Raw genomic sequence first — 16,660 nt, forward strand, 5'->3', positions numbered from 1 at the left:
ATCACGCGAGGTCTAATTATATTTCCAAAATAAGTAGTTTCCAGTCCAACAAGGATAATGTGGTCTTGAAAAGGATGTCCAAATCCACCAATTTACATTGGTTTGGCGTAACTTTCAAAGTTCTTGGAACCAAATGAGGATGGCACGTGAATAATTGTAAGTTGGGTAATAATCCCAGTGCTTTTGGTTTGCCAGTCTCTGCGCCATCCGGGGAAAAGCTAATCAACCTCAAGACTCTACCTATATAATTTAAAACTGCTAAAATTCATGATATGTTCCAGATTATTTTGCAAGATGTAATACCCTCTTTTTAAATATGTACTTTGTCATTTTCACTTTATTTATATAATTTAAAAAGTATGATAGCGGTGAGCATGACACATTCAAAGCATGAGCCACTACTGCTACCATCAAAGACTGTTATCAACCACAAGATATATGGTGTTGATATTGCTAAATCTAAAAGGCTTGCAAGTGTTGTCAAGTTAGATTCAAATTGCATCTATTATGTTTTGCTTTACTCTCTCTTACTTTCTTGTTTCTCTGTTAAGCCACAAAGCAGTTTCTCTGCTGTGACTCAGTTCTGCAAATACAGTGGTGGCCCAGGTCTGAGTTACCCCCTCTGTGTCCATCCATCACCAGCCCTCCCGACTTTTACCCCAAAAGAAAGTTGGGTTATTAATTTTGGATGAGGCTGCTTTGTTTAAACTGTAGAGTGCTTTCTGATTGTTCGTGTGTAATATATCCAACCCATATTGCCCTTTCAAATGTTTTTGATTACTGAAGTTCTAACATTTATTTTCTACTTATTTATTATCCCAAAAGAAAAGGTTTAGATACTGGGGGATTTCAGTAGTTGAAATTCAGTTTACAACTCTAGACAACAAATGCATTTCAATAGCATAAAAAATAATATTAGAAAAGGAAGTCTCGGCTTCAAAATAGATTTTATACCTTGTACAAAGGCCTATGTATTTTAAGGGGAGGTTTAAGATTGATCTTGTGTTTACAATAAAAATTTGTTGCAATTCAAATAATTATGTGTATAATTGACCTCTGATAATGGCCCAACTTGTTAGCAAAACAAAAATTATTTTTAAAAAAGAAACATAAGATAAATTTCTCATTTTCTTTGTAATAGATGTTAATTGACATTTCATCTTTAATCATCTTTAACAATCAAGCTAATTTGACTGATTCTTTAATAAACATATTAGGATTTATCATTTGGGGGACATAGACCCACATCTACTAATGTTTCTAATGTCTGAACTACTCTTCTCTGAATTCCTTCAGAGAAGGAATCAGGGCCATTTTCATTTTGTCATACTATATTTATTTGCTGGCTTGTTTGTTTGTGGTGGCAAATAAAATGGCATTATTCACCACTCATGATTCCTAATGACCCCTTTAACTACTTTCAAAATCCAAAACCATCCCCAAAGGCCCAAAATTTGCCATTATGGACATTTTTCTATAGATACACTAAGCCACTGAAAGTGATTTTAAGAGCATAGTTCTAAAATATTTTCCTTAGTGGCCACTGTATCGGTTTGTATATATTATATCCCCCAGAAAAAGTCATGTTCTTTGATGCAGTCTTGTGGGGGCAGACATATTAGTAGGGATTAAACTGGAACATTTGGATAATGTTGTTTCCATGGAGATGTGACCCACCCAACTGTGGGTGATGGCTCTGGATAGTTTCCATGGAGGTGTGGCCCTGCCCATTCAGCATGGGCCTTGATTAATTTACCAGAACACTATATAAGCTCAGACAGAAGGAGCAGGCTTGCTACAGCCATGAGAGACACTTTGAAGAATGCACAGAAGCTGAGAGAAGAGCTGCAGATGAGAGACAGTTTGAAGATGGCCATTGAAAGCAGACTCTTGCTCCAGAGAAGCTGAGAGAGGATAAACACCCCAAGAGCAACTAAGAGTGACATTTTTGAAGAACTGCAGCCTAGAGAGGAACATCCTGGGAGAAAGCCATTTCAAAACCATAACTTTGGAGCAGACGCCAGCCACGTGCCTTCCCAGCTAACAGAGGTTTTCCAGAAACCATTGGCCATCCTCCAGTGAAGGTACCCGATTGTTGATGTGTTACCTTGGACACTTTATGGCCTTAAGACTGTAACTTTGTAACCAAATAAACCTCCTTTATAAAAGGCAATCCATTTCTGGTGTTTTGCATTCCGGCAGCATTAGCAAACTAGAACAGCCACATATTCAGAAAATTTAAATACTCTCCCAAGGTGGAAAACTTTGAAAGGGATCACACATACTTGAATGTATAAACTTTAATATATTTTTTAAAGTAATCACATTATCTATATTTCCATAGGTTAAAGCTAAGTACCAACACTCTTATGACTAAGAAATAAAATAGTAAATTATTAATAAAATAAACTTTTAAGGTTCTAGATATATGTACATAAACTGAAGACCACCTTGGACCAATACTAAAACTAGGAATCAAATATTAGAAAATTCTTAGTTAGGATGATCATCATGTATGTGCTGACAAATGCACATTGTACTTAAACTGAAATACCCTTAGATTAATGGTGCTGTTTCATGCAAGTGGAAGGAAGAATGCATTTGATATTATGAATGTATATTTTTTAGACACTTTCCCCACTTGGTAATAGGAGGTCCATCCTTACCCAATTCCTCACAAATTCATAGTTTTTAGGGAGGAAGAGTATCAGCGATTGATTATTAGATTATTCTAGAACTACAAAATTCACATCAATAAATACATTTGCTAATATCTATTCCATGTTTATGATATTATCCCAAGTTATTCTGTGGTTTATTACAAGGAAGAGTAAAAGCAGTAGCTAATGATTGTTCTGAATCCTGCCATTGATTTAGTGTTACAGGTTGTGTTATCCTACCCTACTTATTGATGGAAAATATTGCACAATGGCAGAAATGTCCTTATTATAAAGTATGTATGAACATGGATATGGTGAAGCAATAAAGAAGCTCATTTCATGTCAGGAATGAGCTCTGTGAAGTCATTATTCTGTTATACCACAGCAATAATTTCTGCCAATTTATTTAATGCTATTGAGAATTGCCGTGATAAGCCGTGCTGCTGTTCTACCTCCCAGGATAAGCTACTGAGATAGTGACCTCTGCAAGGACTGGTCATCTCAGCCCAGTCCCTCCAAGGGCCCAGATGCAGCAGTGAATATACACTCATGGCATTAAAATTGTGTTTCCATCATTTCTTAGGGGCAATAATAGTATTCAAATAGTGTTTCTCTTCTCATTTCCTAATTTCTTCAACCCCTTGGTAGCTTATTCATGGAAATAACCAGGTGCCATAAATAGTTGTGTGGAAAACAAGTGGTTGATGATCCAAATCCACTGCCAAGAATAACGTTATTTTGAATTATAGGTGACTGGTCCTAAAATAATATGAAACTAATCTCATTGTTTTGTCAAAGATTTCTTTTTATTTATCCCTTCATAGTGGAGCACACTATTGCCTGTTATAGGCAGGAGGATGTCCACATCTGGACAAGGATTCTTACTCTGTAGTTCTAAATAATCTTATCAATATATGTTATGCTATAGTAGGCACAGGAAAGAGAGAAGGTACGAGGAGAGGAGAGAATAAGAATAATAAGAATAAGAATAAAGAATATGAATAAGAATAAGAATAAGAATAAAGAATAAGAATAAGAATGGGAGGGAGAGAAGAGAGGGGAGAGGGAAGCAGGAAAGAAAGAAAGGAGAAAGGAAGGGGGAAGGAAAGAAGGAAGGACTTCACAAACCCCTTGGGTTATTTTAGGTTTTCGAAAAAGAGCAATGCATTCTTTTATTTCCCCAAGTTTAAATCTTAGCTTTTCCTCTTTTATGATTCCACTAGACTCAAATTTTTCATGATTAATGTTCACTGACTTTCATGATTTGTTTATTAGGATTAAATTTTTTAGATGGCTTGGGGACATAGAAACTTGTTTGTTTTCTCTGTGGGGAAGAGATATTTGATGGTGATTTACTACTGTCTTCCTCCCCAAATTCATTATTTTTTTGTTCTTTTACCATCTCAATTCTTATATGAGCTAATATAAAGCATGTCCTTTGATTTTCAGGTCTAGATGTTGATGGAATATATCGAGTCAGTGGCAATCTGGCAACAATACAGAAATTAAGATTTATCGTCAACCAAGGTAAGTGATTTCTTCACTTCAACAATTTTTTCTCAGTAGTTTCATGTCTAATGATATTTCAGACTCTGTGCTATATATTCTGTGAATATATAATGACAAAAACTTTGAAGGGGGAAGAGAAAGTTGAAAAATAAAAATATTATCCCCAGAGAAGTAGCAGATAACCAGTTTACCTGGAGACAAATGGAATAGAGAGAAGGACCAAATAATAGATTATGTGAAATGAAGAATGAGTGGAACATGGCAAACTAAAAATGGGAAAGTGAAAAATAAAATAATAAAAAAAGGAAAAATAAACAAGTTCTGAAAAATGTTAATGGAATATAATAGGCACTTAATATTTGTTGATGAATGAATGAATAAATGACTGAAAGAAACGTAAGAGTCATAGTCACAGTGATTAGAAAAATATGTAATAGGTAAAGAAAGGAATTAAAAATTAGGCAATGTTGAAGAAAAGCAAGACTAAAACATCTTAAGGTGATGCTACAGATAGCTCATAGGTTTTACAATCAGACAAACCAGGTAGAACCCAGACTCTAATTCCTTGTGTCCTTGGCATCTTAGTTAACCTCCCTGTGCCTCTGTTCTTTACTAGTAAAAACAGGGGGTTAGGTGAAATGCCTTGAAAACATGTGTGAAAATTAAATGAGATACCATATGAGACATTCCCCTAGTATCGTGACAGAGTCGTGGTAATTGTTCAATACAAGTTGGTTTTCCTTTACTTAAAAGCAGTCAATGATGTCTCATTACTCTCAGGAGAACTTGCACAAAGTCTTCATGATCTGACCTCCCACCTAACTTCCAGCTATCTTTCAAGCCTCTGAATTTCCTTCACAATACTTTCCTGAACAGTACCCCCATCTTTCCGTACTGCTGTATTTTTTTAATGCTTTTAAACAGTCTTCCCTCTACTTTGAACGTCCTCTTATCTTGTCCTTCCCACCTCACCTACACAAGCTTTTCTGCCTGGTAGTTTTCTGCTTTTTTTCCAAAATCCAGATTATATGTATTTTTCCTCCAGGAAGCCCGCTACATTCCTATAGGCAGAAATTCCTTCTCTGTGTCTCCATTAAACTGAGTAGTTAAATTTACAGTAGTACATACATATAGTACTGAATTTCATGTGACTTCCAAAATTCCATCTATTGTAAGACCCATAGATTCAATGCCATCTTTTGGAGAGAATATTATTAAATGTTCATTTAAAATGTGAATGCCTTCAAATCATTACACATTAAAATTTGAAAGCCTTTGAATGGAAACTAGGACACTGGTTGAGACATTTGTCTCCTTCACAAGACTGTATACACCTAGAAAGCGAGGACAATGAATCAACCTTAGATCTTACTGAGCAATAACCCTGGGGCCTCCTTACAGGGAGTTCTCAATTAATGTTGAATAATGTGTGTGAGTCTCTGTGTGTGTGCAGCACATGGGAGAAGTGTTAGTATTAGGAAGCATTAAAATCTCCAGCAGTTCAACTTGGGTTGAGCCACTCTTTTAAGTCAGGACTCCAGTACTTCTAGCCAGTGGCTACATGATTCTTGTTTCTGAGAATCTCTAGAACTGAGAATCTCCATAGCTCTGCTTCTCACTAATCCATGCCTTTGCCTTTTACGATTACTTTCCTTCCCAGGCCAAACAGAGAACTAAACTTTACTCATTTTTTTTTAATATTGGTCCCATTTGACTGAAACAGAGTCCCCCTTCTGTGAGTAAAAATTGGAAAGAACAGCCCCAGACTCATTTTCATTCCTGTTTATAACCAGCTAAAATCATTCTTGTAATATATTTTGTGTGGAAACCATATCCTGATTGGGATTCTAGACAGCTGGGCAACACATTTCTTCTACAAAAAAGAAATCTCAAAACAGAAGCCATGCTAGAAACAAACACTAGTTGCATTTCCTGCCTGAAAAAAAAAAAAAAAAATTATGCTCAGCAGTTTGAAAAGGCAAAAAAAAAATCTGCAATGAAAATATGAAATCTGTCCATCTCGTCTTTTGCAATCCAAACTTCAACATCCTCTGAGGCTATGTAACTGCTCGTGTTTCCATGAAAGTTGACAGTGTAAAGCTGGACAGAGGCCTGAGTTGATATCTAGTAGCACAGAATTGTCAGTAAACTGTCTCCTGGTTTATAGCACTGTCAGAATGGAACGTACTCAACACAAATTATGCTGCATTAGGACCTTTGATATTAGTGACATTGTTTTGTGTAGATTTTTAATTAGATGATAATAGAAATGCATTTACTAGCCCCTCTCAAATTTTGCTGATCAGACTATCCTTTGAATGACTTTTCCGGCCTGTACCCATAATCTTATTGCTAATGTTGCACCTTCCCCTCCACCTATCCAGTATCTGTCAGGAGAGCTGACCTAGTTGAGAATCAGTGCTATACAGAGAGGCTGAGTGTGGCCTCACCTGTGTGTGAGTGTGTGTGCGTGTGTGCATGAAGTGAGATAAAGTGGCATTGCAAGAGATAATTCCTTGAAAAGCATAAAGTGAAATGCAAATGAGAGGAATTCATAATTGTATTCTAAAATGGAACATAAATGATTTTGGGAGTCCCCTCTTTGTATTAACACCTAGTATTTCCCCATTGTTCACCTTGCTCAATGTTTCTTTTTTAAAAGATCCTACTTTTTTTTATACAAATAAGCCATAGCCATCATTAGACTGGACAAAGAAAACTGATTTGGAGAATTTTTAAGAATAGTTCAGTTGCAGTTTATGTGTTTCAGTAACTTTCTTGACTGCCAAAATTATCAACAATTCTAAATATATCAGTTGAATGAGTAGATTTGTTTTGGTTTTCTGTTTGGTCACTAAATCAGTAGGTGTTAGATACCCTTAGTATCCTTCCATATCAGATGACATACAGGTTGAATTCAGAGTGATCACTTTTTCAAAACATCTCCTAATTATAAACAGTAATGATGATTATAAGAATAATTATTATGAAAGTAACTGACATGTTCATTCTTTATATATGCCAGTGCTTTACTTACATCATTTAATTATATTCTTTCTACCATCCATAAAGTAGGTACTATTATTATTCCCATTTTAAAGATGAGGAAACGGTGAAGCACAGAGGTTAAATAATGTCTCAAGGTCATGCAACAAGTATGGGGGTGGGGGGAACTGGGACTAAATCCCCTGTCTCTGACCCAGAGCCTATGCTGCAAACCATGGCCATGATTCTGAATTTCCCATTCATTAATTGTTGATTACCTCCTTATAAAAGTGGAGACCAATCTTTTCATGCTGTACACACTTGTTCTTGACTTTCTGTTTACACTCTGCTTCTCAGTACTGGTAAGTGAGAAACACTGCCATAGGAGTTTGGCTAAGGAAGAGATGTCTGGGGAAATGCCAAACATCACAGTTACGAAGAAGCCTGGCACTGCCATTCTCTGTAGGGCTTTATATATCTATGTTTGGACCAAGAAATACTTTAACACAATATTCTGTTGCAGCCTTTGAGAAAGGCATTGAGGTGTCTCGATTGACTGGCCTGTTCGTGCATTAGTGAGCAATGCACTGCCTTGTTTGTTGAACTTAGTGACAGCTTTCAGTGGCATTTTGCTGATGCAACTTTTCTGCTCCATGAGGGCATCCCCCAAAGAAAACTGGTCCATGACCTTAGATGTCACCCTGTCATCAGCTTGTGACACTGTGCTGATTCTTCAGAATGATCTGTGACCTCCTGATGATTTTCTTATGGGAGTGGGGGGTGCTTTTGCAAAGGACAGACGTCAGCATGGAGTATGCTGGGTGACTATCTTGAGAACTTTTGACCACAGGTCTTCAAAATCCCCCTAGATTGAATTCCCTCTTTTCCCCACATCAACAGTTGTATTTGAGCTTCCAATCTAGGGTCATTTTCCAAATTCCACTTTCAATTCAGAATCTCTTTGGTATTACTTAGTCATCCTCTTTCACCCATCAGAAAAAGAGATAAGAAAAACTGGCATTCTTTTTGGAAAATACCAGCTATGTGCAGCTTCCCAAACTTAAAGCCAATGGGAGAGGTATGGAGCATAAGATCTGACTAGGAATTTTCCAGACTGGTGTTTCTTAGTACAAAGTAACGAATATTCATCCTCACTCTTTTCCTGAACTTGAGGGAACTACTTACCAGAATTTCAAACAAGTTTTCCCTATATAGAAATAAGTTTTAAAGGAAGACCCTTAGGGACACACTCCTTCACTTTTTCACACACAGGGGAAGAAAATATATAAATGCCATAGTCTACATAGCCAAGAATCTTAATTTGATGTGTGGGTGTGTGTATGAGCATGTTTATGCACACGCACGTGTGTGTGTGCAATGTGTGCTGTTTTAAACTAAGGAGGAATTTCTTTCATTAATTTACAGTCTTGAACTTTGCATATCTTTATTCACCCAGATCCTATTGGCATAATAACCCAAATTAGATAATGTCTTAAAGAGATGGATTTGCTTATTTTGAACCTGTTAAAGATAAACTTTACTGGAAATAAACTATTAAAGAAACTTTAAGTTTGTGTTACCAACTATACCTAAACTACTTTTATATAGATTTGTCCCACATTAACTTTAGTAGCTGTTCCTGTGTTGTTCGTATTATTTGCAGCATCAAATATTGAATAAAAGAAGAGGAGAGTGAGAAAGAATGTGAAAAATTGGCAGTTTCATCATGAAATAAGCAATTGGGTGAAACAGAAAAAGACCTGGAAAAGGATTTCAAAACTTTTAGTTCCATTCTTATAAAACGGCCCTTGTATCAAGTCCATTCATTTTTCCATTAAGTGAGTTTATATTGCTCTCTTATTGTTTTTAAAACAACGTATTTCCTTAAGTTTACTTCACTCTCATCGCCATCTGTGGCAACAACAAAACAAGTTGGGTTATTTGCTTTATCCTGTTCCACGGGGTGATTTTTTAGTAAGTCAAATCATTGATATTGCAACTTTTGGGCTTCCATGTGACAAGACTATCTTTTAACAATGATTTATTTTTCCCATTAAAGCTGAAAAGATCACTTGATCATACAAGGGCCAGACTCTAACATTGTTCAGGGCTTTGGAAATTTTCTTAGACCTCATTTTTCAGCTACATTGAGCCTGGGAGCACAAAGACTGTTGATGACAAAACTTCTATTGCTTTCTAGCTGCTTAAGAAAGTGTGTTGTTGTTAGTAAGTAATGCTGAACTCAGGGGTCATACAAATAAGTTCTTCACATGCATATGTATTTATATAATTTCTAGTTTTACATAATATATGCTATCAAATGCATGAATCTTTCAATCTCTAAAGTACACAAATTCTGGCTCTTTATTTTAAAGCAAAATTATACCATACATTTATTTTACGTTATATTTTATAATTCATTACATACCAAGAAACAAGGAGCTGTCTTAACAATATCGTGAAAAAAACTAAAGCCAAAGACCATCTAATGGGGAAAGAGCACTGGATAATAATCAGAGGATCTGACTCCTAATCTTGATGTAAGTTATTTGTGAGTCTAATGGAAACTATTTTAACCCATTGGAATCTCACATTCTTCATTTAACAAGTAGGACAATAATAAAAATGTAAGAAATTTAAAAATTCTAAACAAATCAATTCATAATTAGTATTAACTTTAATTAAGATGGCAAACAGTTTGATGAAACCAGATCAATATTACTTAGTTCTTAGTAATAAGATAGCAAATATTAACATTAAAATATGCTTTTTGCCTTCCAAATAATTGAGTTTTCTTTTATAACAGTAAGATACTCTTTCCAGGAAAACCAAAAAATATATAGGATAACTTTGGAGACTCTTTGCTATCCCAAAGTTTCTCTCATTACTAGCTAAATTCATAGGGGCTTCTGGATTTCTGGACTCAAAACTGAAATTTAGTCTCATATTGTCAATAGGCTTTTAGGGGTTCCAAATTGCAAAAGAATAGCCTCATGTTCGTTTGAGAGGGTGAGTGAAATCTGAAATTTTAGGTCCAATTCAGTTGTGGCTTTTCCACATAGAGTTGGCCACTGGGTCCAGAAATTAATTAACTCAGAGTAATACAAATGCCAATCCCCAAGAAAACACTCTAAGATGCTTATGAAAACCCATCATCACCATCACAAATCATAATCATCACCATCAAAATTAATGGGTAGTTATTAAAGCTTAGTGGGAAAACACACTGAGCTTATTTCTCTTCTAACTCTGCTTTGCAGCCCTGGTCCCCAGCCCTAGCTGCCTATTGGTTATCTATTGCTATGTAACAGTATTACCAGGAACTAGTACTTAAATCAACACATATTTATTATCTCACAGTTTCTTTGGGTCAGGAGTCAGGGCATGGGTTAGGTGAAACTTCTGCAAGGTTGCCATCAAGAAGTCAGCCTAATCTGGGTTCTCATCTGGGGCTTAACTGGGACAGGTCTGCCTCCAAGCTCCCATGGTTGTTGGCACCATTCATTTCCTTGTGGGTTGTTGAACTGAAGGCCTCAGTCTATTACTGGCTGTTGGCCAAAGACCATGTTCATTTCCCTTCCACGTGGGCCTTCCCATAAGCCAACTCATACCATGACATCAAAGCACAAAGGAAAGAGACTATAATCCCATATAACATAATCAAGAAGACAGAAGTTATAATCCCATGTAACATAATCAAAGAAGGGACATCCCTTCACATTTGCTGTATTCGGTTGCTTAGAAGCAAGTAATAGATCTCATCCACACATGAGGGAAGGGGATCATAGAGGCATTAATGAAAGGAGGTGGAGATAATTGGGAATCACCTTAGAGTTTGTCTGCCACAAAAATCAAGTGGTGGATTTTTGAGCTTACTCATAGAAATTCTGATGCAAAAAGTCTGAATGTCTTAGTTTTCTAGGACTGCCCTGACAAAGTACCACAAACTGAGTAGTTTAAAACAACAGAAATTTATTCTCTCACAGTTCTGAAGACTGGAGGTCCAAAATAAAGGTGTCAGCAAGGTCTTACCCCATCTGAAGCCCCTGGAGAAGACTCTGTTCCTTGCCTCTTCTACCTTCTGGAGTTTGCCAGTTCCTTGGCTTGTAGATGCATCTCTGCCTGTGTCTTCACATGGCCTTCTTTCTTGTCTCCATCTTCACGTGGCCTTCTCCCCCGTAGTCCTTGTCTGTGTCTCCTCTCGCCTTCTTGTAAAGATACTAGCCATAGGTTTAGCATCTACCCTAATCCAGTCTAGCCTCAACTTAACTAATAACATCTTCAAAGGCCTTTTTTCTAGATAAGGTCACATTCACAAGACTAGGGGTCAAGACATGAACTTGTCTCTTAGGGGCAAACAATTCAACCCATAACACTGGGGCTGGAAATACAAGTATGATGTATTTTAAAAGAAAAAATCCCCAAATGAGTTAAATGCACAGCCAAGTTAGAGAACCATTACACAATATCCAGATAGTTTTCTCCTGGCTGTTTCATGAAAGCATGACCTACCAAGACGGAAGCCACCACCCTCTATCTGAGGTTTATGTTTGAGGGAAACATAAAAAGACCATGAAACCCATTCTTTGCTTAAACCTTGGTTTTCTAGTGATGGGAGTTTTGTCTTTGATTATGGCTTGATGTGATAATGGTCAGTAAGTTTTATGAACTCTAAATCATGTTATGGGTAATAACTAAAATATGCCATGTATGTAACATGTTTCTTATTGATATAATATGTTTTTCACAGCTGTGATCCTTCTCCAATGTTGTAGATTCTGGAATAAATGAATAGGAAAGATGTTTTCCCTGAGAATTTGCTAACAAAATTAAGGAGTATAAAAATTTCACTCAGTCAACAGTTTTTTAAAAATGTAAGAGATTGATGCTATTGCCGATAGCTAGCATTTAATTAAGAATCTACTACTAAATGAGAATCTTCTAGTGTGCCTAGTTAGAGTTATCTATAACTCTCACAAAATGTTGCACAAACATTAATATCCACATTTTTCACAACAGAAACTGTAAGCAACTTTTCTAAGGCCACAAAGTTTATATGTTATGAATCCAGAATATGAATCCATTTTAGACTTACTCCAAAGAATAAGAACATATTCAAAGAATATATTACCTGATTGGTGGATTCAGTTTATCATAGGGAAGGGAACTGAGAGAACTTTTTCTCCTTTTTAACAAAGAATCAAATCCTTAGTCTGATTATAAGACTATACTGTCCTGGTGTCCAGCCTGTAGGACCCTTTTTTTATCAAAGAAAAATCCATTTTAAAAGGTCTTTTTAATAAATTATCCCCCTAACTACCTGTGAGTTCTTCAAGAGCAGGAAACTTGATTCATATTTGTACCCCAAACATAGTAAAGTCCCTGATACATTGTTTGTACTGAATAAATGTTTGGTACCAAAAAAGATAATAAGTAGATGAGAGAATGACGAACTTCTGATTCAGACCAGCTCTACATCAAATGCTCTCACTGGTGAATTAGATTTCACTGGTTGGGTGTCTCAGCAAAGAAAACTCAAATTATATGTTACACTATGTTTTCTTTCAAAACTTCTATAAATTAGCTCTTCATTTTCTATTGGATAAAAGAACCATGGGACAAAAACAACGAATGAAGAATCCCATACCCCTGTCTTCTGCCTAGACAAGGCAAAGCTTCAGGAGAAATAAGTCATTGTTCCTCAAGTATAACAAAGAACACTGCTGGGTAATTTAACAAGCCAGGCATGTTGTTGGGAGCAGTGACATAACTAGATTTGCTATCTTGGCTCTCCAAAAGGTTGAGACTGACTAGTTAGAGAGGAAATCAGAGTTGGAGAAATAGCAGTGAAACTCTATTGCTCTTATTAACCCCTAGGCCCTTTGAAAGTATGCCTTTTGTTTTCATTTTTAACACAGGAAATTCCTGTTGTTGGCAATTACAGCTTCAATGAGTCACATATATTTATATAGCACTTCTTTTTGAAGGTGCCGCACGTGCTGTAGAAACATTTCCTAACAAAAGTGTGCTGTAGCAAGCAAGAAAACATTCTCATCAACTTAAAGCTGTTTGTGAAAGGGAAAAGAATAGGTTCAGGGAGGGAAAGAAAATTTTTCAGTTTCCTACGGATGCCCTGTAGATAGATGTCCAAGGTTTACAAATGCAGGGGCTGAAGCAAGATTCAAACTAAGGTCTGAATGACTTAGACGCACATCAACTCCAAACCCATCCACTTTTGGGTGCTCACATTTTTAAGACCACTGGAGAAGGGGGTGGCAGATATCCCAGTCAGCGGTCCTCCTGTAGAGAGTCCCAACACATCAGGTGAGCTCCATAAAATACACTTTTGACTTCTCCATCATTTGTTTGACAGACACTTAAAAGGCCCTTATTATATGCCAGGCAATATGTGGGGTGCTGGAAATACTGCAGCAGAGCAAATATACACCATTCCTATCCACACTGGGCCTATGTTTCCGTGGACATTCCAAGCCACTGGGGAAGAATAATAGTGAATTATTCAATATAAATTAATGAGAGACTACTAGGGATCCTCAGACCCCACAAGTTTTGATCTCTACACACCTCTCTGACCTCACCATGTTTCTCTCTCTTTTGCTCATTGCTCTGCAGCTGCCCTGGCTTCTTTGCTTCCTGAGACACATCGAGCTCACTTCCTTCCCAGAGCTTTTGCATTTGGCCCCACCTACCTGAAATGCATACACTTCCTGCAGACCCTTGCAGGACTTCTTCTCAATATTCAAGTCACCCTCTCTGCAAAGCCTTTCCTGACAAATATATATGAAACATGCCTCCCCCTACCCACCCAGACACTTTCCATCCCGATATCTTGTTTTCTTTCTTCCAGAGCACATATCACCTGAAATTGCCTTGCTTTGTTGTTACTTCAGTGACAATCTTCCTCCTCTACACTTCAGCATCCAAGCGAGCAAGGCCTTGCCTGTCTTGTTCATCTGAGTATCCCCAGCATTTGTTGCCCCTGGCACATAATAGCCTTCAAATAAATATCTGTTGAATAAGTGAATTAATGAATAATGTTGGTCTACCAGCTCAACTAGTAATGGATAAAATCCTGATCAAAAGGCAATTTTTAACTTTTAGGACCATGACCCAGACCCAGGAAAAAATAAAGCTGCAAAAAAGAATATCTCAAGAATTTGAAAGAGCCTGAGTCCAACCAGTCCAAAGAACCATATAATTTTCCCCAGCAATCACCTTCCATCTGTACCTTAGCTCACAATCTGACTGTCCAACATGGACCGCATAGTGAAGACAAACGAGGAGGCAGCTGCCACATGGGGGGATAAGAACTGGCCAAGAAAGACTGCCTAAGGAATGGGGATGCCCAAACTTAGGTTTTACTAAGGCTGCATTCAAGACTGTCACATGCTTATGTGAATTTCCATAGTGTGATCTTCCCCAGCCATCTTGCTCGCTGCCAAAGTCCTGCTAGCCCCATACCTTGTCATCCCCACCTTCAGTCCTCCAAAGGACACCTCTGGCTCAAATTTCAAGCTATTACCTGGTCTTTCCATGGCTCAAATAAAGTAATATAAACTGCAAAATATATGAGAAGAATCAGAAAAGGAGGATATTAGTTTGTATATAAAATAAGGTTTAAACTTTAATTTGCCTAAGAAAGACTGCAAATGGGGATATATTTATTCAATAATCTCTGTCGAATGCATTCTATGAGATGGGCTCTCTTTTAGGTGCTGGGAAGAACCTAGGTGAATGAGGCTCTGTGGAGTGTTCATTTTGGTTTAAAGACATGAATAATAAACCAATGTACAGGATGATTTCAGCTAATGTCAAGAATTATACAGACACTCAACATAGTTACACGACAGAGAATAACTGATGGGGATTGAGGGGAAGAGAGATCCTTATATCATGTGATCTGGGAAGGCCTCTTTAGGAGGAGATGTGTGAGTAGAGACCTGACCTGATGAACAGGAGGGAGCCATGCAAAGATATGGGGTGAGAGCACTGCAGGCAGAGGAAAACTGTTTTCAGGACATGAAGGCTTATATGAAACCAGGTCTTAGAAACCAGAGGGGTAGGCAAATCCAGGCCTGCCAGGCCCTTACAAATCAAGAGAAGTTGTTTTATTTTATTCTAAGTTCAGTGGAAAGTCACCAGGGGGAGGGTGGGAGGGTGGTGATCAGTAGGAAAAGATGATCAACCCTATTTGTGTTTGTTGTTGTTTTTAATCTCATGGGCTTCAGTGAGATGAATGAATTATAGGGACAGAGTAAAACAGGGTACCAGTTAGGAGGCTGTTACAAAATAGTTCCAGCAAGATATAATGGTTGCTTGATTTATATGAGGTAAATTCTATGTCCCAATTTGTCTCATTTTCGATGAGCCTTTTTGACCACGTCCTTTAAGTAATGTGATGTAATGAGAACACCAGCCTAAGGGTTAGAAAACGTAGGGTAAATTTCCATCTGACCTCTTACTAACCCTGTCATCTTCCCCAAGACATTTAACCTCCCTAGGACAATTTCTTTAAGTTAAGAATAGCTGTTCTCTTGAGGTGAGTCAATTGCGTGAGACAACAAACATGTTATATTGCAAAATCTGCACCATATAGAAACAGAAGTTATATCTAAATATGGTCCTTCTAATGGAGATATCTATTTTAATAGAATGAAATGTAAGTCTTTTTTAAAGGAAAGAATATTTAATAATTAAAGGGCTTATCGCATGTCCTCCTTGGATTATTTGAGGGCCATTCAGTTTTTCCTGGTCCATTCCAACATGCTGGAATCTCTCCTCCTTTTAAATCCTGTTCTTACAGTCTCTACTTCTCAATTCACAATAATCTCATATTGTATATATTATCAGCAAATGTTATATACATATATCTATCTCCTCAACACACTGAATACTTCTTAATAACAGAGCTCATGTCTTTTATCACCTAGAAGAGTATTTCCCGATGATCAAATCTCTCCACATTTTCATTAATTTATTGATTAGAATCTATATCACCCTATTTCCTTAAAAATAATGGTGAGGCATTTTACATGTAAGAAATTAGCCTCAAAATGTTGTTTCATTCTGTTCCAGAAACCATGGAACACTCAGTACAGAGTAATTTTTAATTGTCTTCTTTTTACTAAATTGTATTTCCTAAATTTCCAACAATTCACACATATTTCTTTTGAAATAAGAATATTTGTTTTAAAAGAATTCAGTAAATCCTCTTTAAGAGAATGGAGTTTACTCTTCAGAACATAACAAGAGAAACATCAGTCTAAAGCACTTTAAAATATTGTCTTATTTGATCTTTATAACAAAGCCTTCAAGTATTTATCCACTTTATAGATGAACAAAAGTCCCTATTAGTTTAAATGAATTGCTAAAGGTTGCATTGATTCATTTTGCCAATATCTCCAGAAGGCATTTATGCATCATGTGGTAATCTAGAAACAAGCCGGATTTAAAACCTAGGTCTTCTAATGCCTGGTCCACATCTG

General features: G+C 36.9%; 1 protein-coding gene across 2 annotated transcripts in view; it reads left to right on the top strand.

Moving 5' to 3' along the window:
- Positions 1-16,660, top strand: part of ARHGAP15 (Rho GTPase activating protein 15) — a 653,013-nt gene that overhangs the window by 448,531 nt on the left and 187,822 nt on the right. For both annotated transcript variants that reach the window (XM_037850077.1, XM_037850078.1), the window contains exon 11: positions 4,110-4,187. In XM_037850077.1, the coding sequence (XP_037706005.1) occupies positions 4,110-4,187 (78 nt within the window). The remainder of the gene's footprint in view (positions 1-4,109; positions 4,188-16,660) is intronic.

Source organism: Choloepus didactylus, chromosome 9 (assembly GCF_015220235.1).
Source record: "Choloepus didactylus isolate mChoDid1 chromosome 9, mChoDid1.pri, whole genome shotgun sequence".
Taxonomy (NCBI): domain Eukaryota; kingdom Metazoa; phylum Chordata; class Mammalia; order Pilosa; family Megalonychidae; genus Choloepus; species Choloepus didactylus.